The sequence below is a fragment of the Ovis aries genome, chromosome 21 (assembly GCF_016772045.2).
Source record: "Ovis aries strain OAR_USU_Benz2616 breed Rambouillet chromosome 21, ARS-UI_Ramb_v3.0, whole genome shotgun sequence".
Taxonomy (NCBI): Eukaryota; Metazoa; Chordata; class Mammalia; order Artiodactyla; family Bovidae; genus Ovis; species Ovis aries.
Window position 1 is genome coordinate 11,994,842 of NC_056074.1, and position 13,000 is coordinate 12,007,841.

General features: G+C 40.8%; 1 protein-coding gene across 7 annotated transcripts in view; it reads right to left on the reverse strand.

Moving 5' to 3' along the window:
* Positions 1-13,000, reverse strand: part of ANKRD42 (ankyrin repeat domain 42) — a 67,770-nt gene that overhangs the window by 11,141 nt on the left and 43,629 nt on the right. For 2 of the 7 annotated variants that reach the window (XM_027960116.3, XM_027960115.3), the window contains 2 exons: positions 11,586-11,712; positions 3,708-3,852 (listed from right to left, as the gene is read on the reverse strand). The exons of 1 other annotated variant lie outside the window; for it this stretch is intronic. In XM_027960116.3, the coding sequence (XP_027815917.1) occupies positions 3,708-3,852; positions 11,586-11,712 (272 nt within the window). Of the gene's footprint in view, positions 1-3,433; positions 3,853-10,416; positions 10,475-11,585; positions 11,713-13,000 lie in introns of those variants that run through there. 4 more of the 7 variants (XM_060403937.1, XM_027960118.3, XM_027960117.3 and 1 more) reach the window with 4 other exon arrangements.

Below are 13,000 nucleotides of genomic sequence, written 5' to 3' on the forward strand. Positions count from 1 at the left end.
AACTCCAGTTTACATCTCTTTTAGAATTTTGTGAAAATAACTTCTTACATCTGAAGCATCAGAGCATCATAATGTGCTGACTTATCAACCTGGGAGGCATCAGCCAGCCCTGCCTTCCCCTCACACACCCTGAGTACCGAACACCTTGTCATTCCTGCTTCTCTCTTAGACCAACATTACACAGCATGTTACTAAAGGAAATAACACAAAGTTAATATGCCACCCTTTGGATTCTTAGCAAGCCCCATTCTGCCAGGAGTCACATTCCAGGGTCCCACACGTCCTTCTCTGTTCACACATCCCCTAACTGCTCTTGTCTTGTGTCGTGCTTTGCCCTGTTGTGTACTACTTCTGAATATTTCTCATGCATCATGGTATTGTCAGTATCTAGCACAGAAGACTCACTTAATAAAGGCTCTGGGCAGGAGGAAGAGAAGACTAGAAACACTGGATACTCATACATGTCAGTCATCTTTGAATAATTCTTCTAGTCAAAAGTGCTCTGTTCAGTTGAGCAGGACAGATCTGAATGCAGCCGGAGTTTCAGGAACATCACAAGGCGCATGTCTTATGAGGAGAGCCCACTACTAGAGGCGGCAGTCCCCAAGGTGTTCCCACCCACACCTTTGCTAATGAGGTCAGTCAGCTTAACTCATACGAGCCTTTGAACACAGAAGCAAACTGCCGTTAGGAAAACAAAATCACACATCTGTTCCTTTTCCTCAGCTGCAAACTTGAGCGAGGAATAGATGGAAAATCTGCTAGCCGTCCCTTATAGTGGCCACGCACTGGTGTGCATCGAGTAATACGACCCTTTCTCTTGAAAAAGCTTGCCAACCAACCAGTCTGAAGACCAAGAACAACAAACCTTTCAGTGGGGTTTAGCAGATGGTGCCCCTGTACTTCATACTTTACACATACAACAAGGTGAAGCAGGTTGTATTACCAACATTTTAGAGATACACAGACAGAAGTCCGAGACATTAAACAACTTTCCCCAAGGTCACAACACTAAGTCCAAATTTTGTCTGACACCTAAGATCATGTTACACCATTCTTCAATTCTGTCTTCCAGCAAAAAATTTGCTCATTGAGTTCCTACAACTGGACTATGTACTGTATATACTATGCTGTAGGTATACAAATAGGCATGAGAGCTGGTTCCCACTCAGGAGTCTGGTGGAATAGCAGATGGAAAATAGATGCTCAGTTGACCCCCAGGTTACAGGAGGACCTCAAGATCATCAGGATGAATGCAAAGATGTACATCAAAGAAAAATACTGAGGTAGGGCAGGAGTTTAACCTCACCCAACTAAGAATCAGAGAAAGAAAAAAAATGTAGGGAAAGACTTATTTTCCTTCATTTTTCATATATGCTAACTCCTAAAGGAGGTTTTTAACAATCCCAAATACTCTAGAAAGTGATTAAATACCAAAGCCTCAACTAACATCAAATAGGTAACTTGTTCTATCAAACCAAGCCTTACCATAAACTAGTTCAAAAGAAAATAGGTGCTTGGCACCCAACAGGCCTCCAGTAAGTGTTCACTGAAAGTTCCAGATTCCAAATGTTTTTGCATTTGGGGAACATTCTTTACCAAGATTACTCATTTCCTCATCATAAATTATAGCCAGAAACATTTTTCTCCCTAATATGTGTTTTCTCCCAAATATGTGTTTTCTCCCAAACTTGGGAGAAAAGAACTGCAATACTGAGAGATTAAACACATAAATCATGATGCTTAGGCACCAAAAGCAATTCTAAGTGTACATTAGCCAACGACCCCTCTATGAAAATGTATGTATTCTAAATATTAACCAGTTTCCATCGGAAAGAATATACAGGTTTGTTGAAGAGCCCAACACCACTGCACATGAAACTGGTGACACAGGCATATGGGATTCTTGTTTTTACAAAGTTCCACGCAACCTAAGAAGTTCTGGGAAGCACACGCAACTAAAACGAAGTAAATCCCACCTTCTTGATTGTGAGGAAAGTCTTAATAGAGTGTCAGAAGAGTATAACCAATACAAAGACAAATCACAAACTTCTAGAACTTCCTTACAGTAATAGCTCAGCATGGATAAACTCACTTAAGCTCTCAGATTGTTCCAAAGACCATTAATGGGCTCACAGGCTAGGATGTCAGGACAGGGAAAAGCCCAGCAGAGAACATATCAAAGTCCAACCACATTCGACAGCCTTGTAGGTAGAAAACAAGAGAAAGTTAAACCTGAAAGTAATCATGGAATGTTACCAGTTCCACACTGGCCATTCTAGATTAGCAAGCATGGCCCAAAGCTTTACACCAATGACCTCCCAAATGACAGTGGTTTTAGACGGAAGCATGAGGAGTTCAGTGCTGCCTCAATCTGTGGACAGACATCTCTACCGAAGCTATTAAGAGTTCCCATCTAGTTTAAGTTTTTTAAGTAAACATTTTAAGTACAATACACATATTAAAAGTGTTAGTTGCTCAGTCATGTCCAACCCCATGGACTGTAGCCTGCCAGGTTCCTTTGTCCAAAGAATTTTCCAGGCAACACTGGAGTGGGTTGCCATGCCCTTCTCCAGGGGATCTTCCCGACCCAGGGATCGAATCCAGGTCTCCTGCTTTGCAGGCAGATTCTTTACCAGCTGAGCCAATGGGCCCAGAGCACAGGACCACAAGTCGGCACTCCTGAGAGCTACACATTGCTGGTAGAGAGCAAGGTCTTAGGGAGGAGGTGCTCTAGAGCGTGATGTCAAACTTACCCTGGGAACACATGTTTCTGGACAAGAAAAGAGTAATCATAAACAGCTAAAGCCCCAAAAATGTCCTATGCAGACCATCAATTTGGATTGACTCAAAAGGTGTGCAGCAAAAGATACAGGCAGCTAGTAAAGAACAGTGTGCGTCCCTGCTCTGAGGAGACTGGAGCTGGTAGATTTCCCACCACAAGGTGGGCAGGTGGCGGATCCAGAGTGTGGTAGTTTATAAAAGGTGTGTGTTCAGAAGACAACACCGCAGGACTTCCCCAGCCAGCCTCTCCATACTAAAGTGTCCCCAGGGGCTAAACATGAGATCAGATGATCACGGCAAAAGAAGAGAATCAGTTGATTATGATGATTAATTATATCCCCTGGAAAATTAAGCACAGATGAGATACCAAAACCCAGAGAAAATGTTTGTATTTGCATATAGAAATACACACACGTGCTTGCAGGTGAACAGAATGTTGTCTAATATGAGACCAAACCACAGCAGCTTCTTCTGGAGAATGCAACTCAGAATGGGAAGGAGCATCTGCCCTGCTTTTAACACTTAACAACAAGGACATATATTATTTTAGTATTTTTAAAGTGGTTATTAAAGTCCTCGTGGGTGAGTTAATTTTGTTCTAGAGCTATACCACCTCAAATATGATTTATAATAAAAACTTCCTGGCTTCTTTTTATTTTGTACAAATTAATAATCTCTTAATTAATCTCTTGTATATGTATATACACACACATATATATTCCTTTCATTCTTAGAACACTCTAGAAATTATAAATTATCTCCAATTTATACCTAAGGCACAGAAAGGTTAAATGACTTGTCCAAACCAAAAAATGGTTGTAGCTGGAATTCAAACCCAAATAGCGCCATCCAAAGCTTGTACTCTTAACTACTCTTATATACTGTCTCTTGAGAAACATAAGCGTGTTGAGAAGGATACCAACCACAGCCACAAAGCTGGGGACCTGAGTTTTTCCCAGCATCTCCTTGAGCTGATCCACCTCCACTCGAGACTCATCCAGCTGACATTCTAACTTCTCTCTGCGCAGTCGTTCATACTCGAGCTGGCCCTGCAGCTCTTTGATAGTCCTGTCAAAAAATTTTGTTTTCAATCAACCAATATCAACTAGTAATTATTTCTGGTAATAGTGAAAAGTATCCATACATTACATTTAAGGCAAATAAATCATGTATTCAACAAATATGTATTGAAAGTCTACTGTGAGCTCACACTGATCTAGATCCTGGAAATAAAGTAGTGAACATAGTAGGCCGTTTCTGCCCTCATGGGGCTTTCTTAGGCAGGAGAGAAAGACAGTAAAGAAAATAAATAAGAAAATATATGTACTTAAATATAAGTGTGTTGGAAGGTAATAAATGCTAAGGAGGGAAAAAATAGAGCAAGATAGTCATAGACGATGTTGTAGAGGAAGGGGTTAATATTTCATACACAGTGACCAGGGAACGCCTTACTGAGAAGGGGGCTTGTGAGCAGAATTCCAAAGGAAATAAGAGATAATTAAGTGGACATCCAGGGAAAGAGCATCCCAGACAGAACAGCAAGTGCAAAGGTCCTGAGGCAGAGAAATGCCTGGGGAACTAGAAGAAAACTGGAAGCGAGTATGACTGGAGTAGAGTCCGAGAGGTAAAAGAAGCCAGAACAAGCAGGGTTGTACAGGTCACAGGGAGGACCAGGCTTCACTCAGTGAAACAGGAAGCCATTGGAGGGTCTCAACAGAGAGAGAGCAGGACTATAATAACTTAGATTTCTTTTGCTTTGTTCAGCTTTCTTTCTAATGATGTAGAATTCACTTTGTGTGATTACACAAATATCAAGTAAACAATTCAATGAGTTTCTTTTCTTTTCTTGTTTCATGGCCAGGCCGTGCAGCATGTGCCCCCTGCAGTGGAAGCACAGGCTCTTTAATCACTGGACCACCAGGGAATTCCCTTCCATGAGTTTCCACTAATGTGTACACCTTTGCATCCACCATGACTACCAAGATACAAAATACTTCTGTCATCTCAGAAAGTTCCTCACATTCTCCCCAGGCAATCCTCGCTTTGAACAAACACCCAAACCTCTGAACACCTATCATGTTAGATTAGCTTTGTCTCTGCTCATAAACTAGAGAAAGCAATGGCAACCCACTCCAGTACTCTTGCCTGGAAACTCCCATGGATGGAGGAGCCTGGTAGGCTGCAGTCCATGGGGTTGCTAGGAGTCAGACACGACTGAGCAACTTCACTTTTACTTTTCACTTTCACGCATTGGAGAAGGAAATGGCACCCCACTACAGTGTTCTTGCCTGGAGAATCCCAGGGACGGGGGAGCCTGGTGGGCTGCCATCCCTGGGGTCACACAGAGTCAGACACGACTGAGGCGACTTAGCAGCAGCAGCAGCTGCTCATAAATGAAGCTGTACATTATATACGTTTGTGAGCCTGGCTTCTTTCAGTGAACAATAGGTGAGATTTATCTGCTTAGGCTTTAACATGATTAACAGACCACAGGGTACAAGAGTGGGAGAGGAAGGAGCAGGGACAAGGAGTTGGGAGACATATCAGGACGATGTGAAAATAAACAAAAATAAACCCAGACTAGTGATGCTAGGATTTGAACCAGAGTTATTTTCTGCCTTATTGGGATGATGAGGGGACCAGAACTCCCAAGGCAGGCTGAGTTGGATGTCAGGTCTCAACGAGGGCAATCTAAGAATAAACAATAGTAGCTCTAGTATGGAAGTGAGTGGGGTTGAGGCTGGGGATAGAAAAGAACAACATAATTATGGAAACCTAGAATTCAGAAAACAGGAAAAAGAAACTCAGCCCCATGACTGATTCCAAGTTTCATCTAACTAATTAAAAAATCAAAAGGACAGTCCTTGACCAATTCTTAGCCAGGTTTTCTTTACATTTACATCTAGTATCAGGAGTTTGTATCCAAAGAATAAATGTCTTAGGATGTACTAGTGGGGAACAAACAAGTGGATGGATCATGGAAAAAGCAAGGGAATTCCAGAAAAACATCTACTTCTGCTTCATTGACTACACTAATACCTTTGACTGCGTGGATCACAACAAGCTGTGGAAAATTCTTAAAGAGATGGGAGTGTCAGACCACCTTATCTGTCTCCTGAGAAGCCTGTATGTGGGTCAAGAAGCAACAGTTAGAATCAGACATGGAACAACGGACTGGTTCAAAACTGGGAAAGGAGGACATCAAAGCTGTATATTGTCACCCTATTCCCTGGTGGCTCAGATGGTAAAGCATCTGCCTGCAATGCAGGAGACCTGGGTTCAATCCCTGGGTTGGGAAGATCCCCTGGAGAAGGAAATGGCAACCCACTCCAGTATTCTTGCCTAGAAAATTCCATGGATGGAAGAGCCTGGTGGGCTACAGTCCATGGGGTCACAAAGAGTCAGACACGACTGAGTGACTTCACTTCACTTATTTAATTTATATGCAGAATATAACATCTGGGCTGGATGAAGCACAAGCTGGAATCAAGATCACTAGGAGAAATATCAACAACCTCAGATATGCAGATGATACCACTCTAATGACAGAAAGTGAAGAGGAACTAAAGAGTCTCTTGATGAGAGTGAAAGGGGAGTGTGAAAAAGCTGGTTTAAAACTTAACATTATGGAACAAATGGACAAATTCTTAGAAAAGTATAACCTTCCAAAACTGAATCAGGAAGAAATAGAAAATCTGAACAGATCAATCACAAGCACAGAAATCAAAACTGTAATCAAAAATCTTCCAACAAACAAACCCCAGGACCAGATGGCTTCACAGGTGAATGCTACCAAAAATTTAGAGAAGAGCTAACACCTATCCTACTCAAACTCTTCCAGGAAATTGCAGAGGGAAGCAACTCTCAAACTCGTTCTATGAAGCCACCGTCACCCTAATACCAAAACCAGACAAAGACGCCACAAAAAAAGAAAATTACAGGCCAATATCACTGATGAACATAGACGCAAAAATCCTCAACAAAGTTCTAGCAAACAGAAACCAACAACATATTAAAAAGATCATACATCATGATCAAGTGGGCTTTATCCCAAGGATGAACAGATTCTTCAATATTTGCAAGTCAATCAATGTCATACACCATATTAACAAACTGAAAGATTAAAAACTATATGATTATCCTAAAAGATTCAGAGAAAGCCTTTGACAAAACTCAACACCCATTTATGATAAAAACTCTCCAGAAAGCAGACACAGAAGGAATACACCTCAACATGAAAAAAGCTATATATGACAAACCCCAACAAACATTAATTCTCAATGGAGAAAAACTGAAAACATTTCCTCTAAAATCAGGAACAAGACATGGTTGCCCACTACTATTCAACGTAGTTTTGGAAGTCCTAGCCACAGCAATCAGAGAAGAAAAAGAAATAAAAGGAATCCAGACTGGACAAGAAGAAGCAAAACTTGCACTGTCTGCAGATGACATGATCCTCTACAAAGAAAACCCTAAAGATGCCACCAGAAAATTACTAGAACTAATCAAAATACAGTAAAGTTGCAGGATATAAAAGTAATACACAGAAATCCCTTGCAATCTTATATACTAACAATGAAAAAAATAGAGAAATTAAGGAAACAATCCCATTCACCACTGCAACAAAAAGAATAAAATACTCAGGAATAAATTTTCCTAAAGAAACAAAAGACCAATATATAGAAAACTATAAAACACTGATGAAAGAAATCAAAGATGACACAAACAGATGGAGAAATATACCATGTTTGTGGATTGGAAGAATCAATATAGTGAAAATAAGTATACTACCCAGAACAATCTATAGATTCAATGCAATCCCTATCAAGCTACCAACAGTATTTTTCACAGAACTAGAACATATAATTTCACAGTTTGTATGGAAACACAAAATACCTCGAATAACCAAAGCAATCTTGAGAAAGAAGAATGGAACTAGAGGAATCAACAACCTTCCTGACTTCAGATGACACTACAAAGCTACAGTCATCAAGACAGGATGGTACTGGCACAAGACAGAAATAGAGATCAATGGAACAAAACAGAAAGCCCAGAAGTAAACCCAAGCACCTGTGGACACCTTATCTTTGACAAAGGAGGCAAAAATATACAATGGGGAAAAGACAATCTCTTTAACAAACAGTGCTGGGAAAACTGGTCAACCACACATGAAAGAATGAAATTAGAACACTTTCTAACACCATACACAAAAATAAACTCAAAATGGATTAAAGATCCAAATGTAAGACCAGAAACTATAAAACTCTTAGAGGAAAACATAGGCAGAACACTCGATGACATAAATCACAGCAAGATCTTCTATGACCCACCTCCCAGAGTAATGGAGATAAAAACAAAAATAAACAAGTGGGACCTAATTAAACTTAAAAGCTTCTGAGCAATGAGGGAAACTATAAGCAAGGTGAAAACACAGCCCTCAGAATGGAAGAAAATAATAGCAAATGAAGCAACTGACAAAGAATTAATCTCCAAAATATACAAGCAGCTCATGCAGCTCAACACCAGAAAAACAAACAACCCAATCAAAAAGTGGCAAAAAAGACCTAAACAAACATTTCTCCAAAGAAGACATACAGATGGCTAACAAACACATGAAAAGATGGTCAACATCACTCATTACTAGAGAAATGCAAAGCAAAACTACAATGAGATATCATCTCAAGCCAGTCAAAATGGCTGTTATCAAAAAGTCTACAAACAATAAATGCTGGAGACGGTGGGGAGAAAAGGGAACTCTCTTATACTATCGGTGGGAATGCAAACTAGTACAGCCACTATGGAGAACAGTGTGGAGATTCCTTAAAAAACTGGGAATAGAACTGCCATACAACCCAGCAATCCCACTGCTGGGCATTCACACTGAGCAAACCAGAATTGAAAGAGACACATGTACCCCAATGTTCACTGCAGCACGGTTTACAACAGCTAGGACATGGATGTCCATCAGCAGAAGAATGAATAAGGAACTTGTGGTATATACACACAATGGAATATTACTCCGCTATAAAAAGGAACACATTTAAGTCAGTTCCAATGAAGTGGATAAAACTGGAACCTATTATAGAGTGAAGTCAGAAAGAGAAACACCAATACTGTATATTAACACATATGTGGAATTCAGAAAGATGGTAACAACAATCCTATATGCAAGGCAGCAAAAGAGACACAGATGCAAACAGACTTTTGGACTCTGTCGGAGAAGGCAAGGGTGCAGTGATTGGAGAGAATAGCCCTGAAACATGTATATTACCATATGTGAAATAGATGACCACTGCAAGTTTGATGCACGAAGCAGGGCACTCAAAGCTGGTGCTCTGGGACAAACCATAGGGATGGGGTGGGAGGAAGGTGGGAGGGGGGTTCAGGATGGGGGGACCCATGGCTGATTCATGTCAATGTATGGGAAAAAACATCACAATGTTATAAAGTAATTATTCTCCAATTATTCTCACACAGTAGTGTCCAACTCTGCGTAACCCTATGGACTGTAGCCTGCCAGACTCCTCTGTCCATGGGATTCTTCAGGCAAGAACACTAGAATGGGTTGCCATGCCCTCCCCCAGGGGATCTTCCTGACCCAGGGATCGAACCTGTGTCTTTTACATCTCGTGCATTGACAGGCAGGTTCTTTACCCTAGCGCCACATGGAAAGTCCCAATGTATGGGGAAAACCATCACAATATTGTAATTATTCTCCAAATAAACTAATTAAGAAAATCAACTTTAAAAAAAGGAAGACCATGGCATCTGATCCCATCACTTTATGGCAAATAGAAGGGGAGAAAAGTAGAAGCAGTGACAGATTTTATTTTGGGGAGCTTGAAAAATCACTATGGACGATGACTGCAGCCATGAAATTAAAAGGTGCTTGCTCCTTAGAAGGAAAGTTATGACAAACCTAGGCAGTATATTACAAAGCAGAGATCACTTTGCCAACAAAGGTCCATATAATCAAAGCTATGGTTTCTCCAATAGTCATGTACGAATGTGAGAGTTGGACCATAAAGAAAACTGAGCACCAAAGAATGGATGCTTTCAAATTGTGGTGCTGGAGAAGACTCTCAAGAGTCCCCTGGACTGCAAGAAGATCAAACTAATCAATCCTAAAGGAAACCAACCCTGAATATTCATTGGTAGGACTGATGCTGAAGCTTCAATATTTTGGCCACCTGATGCAAAGAGTCAACTCATTGAAAAAGCCCCTGAAGCTGGGAAAGGTTGAAGGCAAAAGGATAAGGAGGCAACAGAGGATGAGATGGTTAGATAGTATCACCAACTCAATGGACATGAATCTAAGCAAACTCTTGGAGTTAATGGAGGACAGAGGAGCCTGGCATGCTACAGTCTATGGGGTCACAAAAAGTCAGACACGACTTACTGACTGAACAACAATAACAAGAAGACTATTAAAATTGTAATGACCTTGGCTAATAGATTTGGAGTCAATAGATTCAGGCCAGATCTTGGCTCCACCCCTCACCCTTAGTCCTCTGTGACTTCATGCAAGTCTCTTCACCTGTAAGTTACATCTTGGTTTCCTAATCCACATAGTGAGAGAATAGCTCATGGAAGTATGAAGGTTGCATAAAACAATATATATGAGAGGCTTACCTAGTATCTAGCATACAGCAGAGCTCAGAAGTATCAACAGTACAAGCAGTATAGTAATCTGTCTCAGAAGTAAAGGGAACAAAATTTAAAGCTCATTATCTAGGAAATAATTGTTCCACTGTAAAGTACTTTTCCAGACTACAAGGGATCTAAGAAATTTTAGCTGGGCTCTTAGGCAGAGGCCAATACTAAAAACATTCTACATCTCAAAGACTTTACAGAGGCAGTGGATAGCTACTTGTATGATGTGATTTATGAAATACAAAGACACTCTGATTAAAATAAAAATTTTTTTGGTTTACCACAACTTTCAAATATCCATGGAAAGATAGCTTATCAAAAACTTAGATGTTACTTTGAATAAATTACCAGATCTCTTACTGAGACTAGATGCAGAAGAGGATGAATGAAAGGGAAATAGGAGGTTCTAACGAGGAGGGAGAGAATCCAATGAAAGGAAAGGGCAGGGAAAGCAAAGAACCCATGTGCTCCGCTCTTTAAAGACCCACGTTTGCTAAAAGCAGAAGTCTCCCTCCTGCCTGCCTGCGTTCTCTGTGCACTGTGGAAAGGAGACAGACCAGCAGAGCAGAGTGGGAGGAATAAGCACTTGACACCCTCGGTCTCAGCAGCTGGTCATCAACTAGAGAGGGGCCAGATGTGCTGAGAGCCGACCTTGGGTGCAGAAGTGAAAGGCGAGGGGGCCCTCACTGCCTCCAGGCTTGTGAGCATTCTGGGGGACACCACCATCCATGAACACAGGACTGGGTCACACACTTGTGAGCAGAAGTCCAATATGACAGGGATGGCTAGAGACTGTGTTGGCTGAAAATCTTGAAACAGCTGTCTCAAAAACAACAACTTCTCCTTATAATGTTTTAGTTTTGCAAGATAGAAAGTTCTGGAGAACAGTTGTGTGAAAATGTCAATGTACATAACATGACTGAATTCTACCTTAAAAACAGTTAAGGCGACACATTTTATGTTACGCATATTTTACTACAATTTTTTAAAAATCTTAACACCATCTCCATCTGAGAGTTTAAGAGGAAAACAGATTGGAAACTCAAACCCTTTGGTGGGATGAAAAAACAAGTTGTTCAGCAACAAACCCTCACATGGCATTTAGAAAGGTAAGTGAAAACAAATCACTGGAGTTTTGAAGACATTACTTTGCAGACTCGAGCTGTTCTTTCTTCTGCTTTATATCTTCTTCTGTTATTCCTCCCAAGTGTTTATAGTTGCTCTCAGCAATTTCAAGGAGGTGTCTCAATTCTACGATTTTCTTATAAGCTCTCACTGCAAGACAGAGTTGAATAGCAACCTAGTTTAGACAGGTAACAGCCCATGTGCTCACAGGAGGCTGGCCCTGAAGCATATTCTTCCTCTAGAACCGTGTCTGCAAGGTCAGGGGAAGGGGAGGGAAGGAAGGAGGTGTCTACATAGAAGGATAAACACCAGTAGCAGAGTATTAGGGTGAACAAACAGTGAAATACCTAACTGGCCAATACTGATGCTGGAGGATGTATCACTGTTACTGCTATTATTAATACCACGAACAGGGAGGGAGGGAGGCTGGCCAGCAGTGTTTTAGGAGTACCGACCACACATAATCATCTAATTATGTCAGAAAATTAGAAAAATTGAAATATGCTTGATTTCCTTAAGATAAAGCAGAACTAATACAATTCCCAAATTTTGTCATTAGTCACTTGTAGTACCTTCAAAAGATGATACTGAGAAGGAAGTTTGCTGATAGCTGCTTTGAGCTATTCTCCAACTATTAAAAGTAAGATTTTTCTATGCTTTGTGGTACTAGCTCTCAACCTGGGTTGATTTTCTCCTCCAAGGAGTATGCAACAATATCTGGAGACCTTTTAACTTGCTGGAGGATGAAGGGAAACAGGCTACTGGCATGTAGAGGCTCAGGATGCTACTAAAGATCTTAAAATATACACGAGAACCCCCTCAACAAATAAGGATCTGGCCCAAAATGTCAATAGTACAGAAGCTGAGAAACTCTGCCATACAACTAGGTTAACAAATCACTTCCTCTGATTTATCTCTCAGTTGGTTAGAGCTGCAGGTTCCAAACTGCACACATCAGAATCAATTTGGGCACTTTTTAAAATGAGTATGTTTGAACCCATATCAGTCCTACAAATTCAGGTCTTCATACCCCATAGGAGCTCCTCTGACAATGCAGATGTACAGACAGGTTTGGGATCCACCATAACCACCAGCAAGCAAATAAGGGGACTTTTTTTTTTTTTTTAAATGTTACATAAGATTGAAAGAATTGTGACCGTTTATCTAATCTTTAATATTTGAAGGCTATGTTTTGAAAAAGCTGTTCTGTGGGATTCTAAGAGCTACGACTAATCAGGATTAGCTCCAGGAAGAGATATCTTAACAAAGGTGAAACTTGAAATAAAAGTGGTAAGAGTTATCGTGCATTTGTGGAGTGCCTATGATGGTCAGGACACTACGCCAAGTGCCTTGCACATTTTAATCCTCACAAGAACCCTGTCAGAAGGTAGAAATGGGCCACCTGGGCAGCAGTGAGTGTCTTCACTGAAAGTAACTG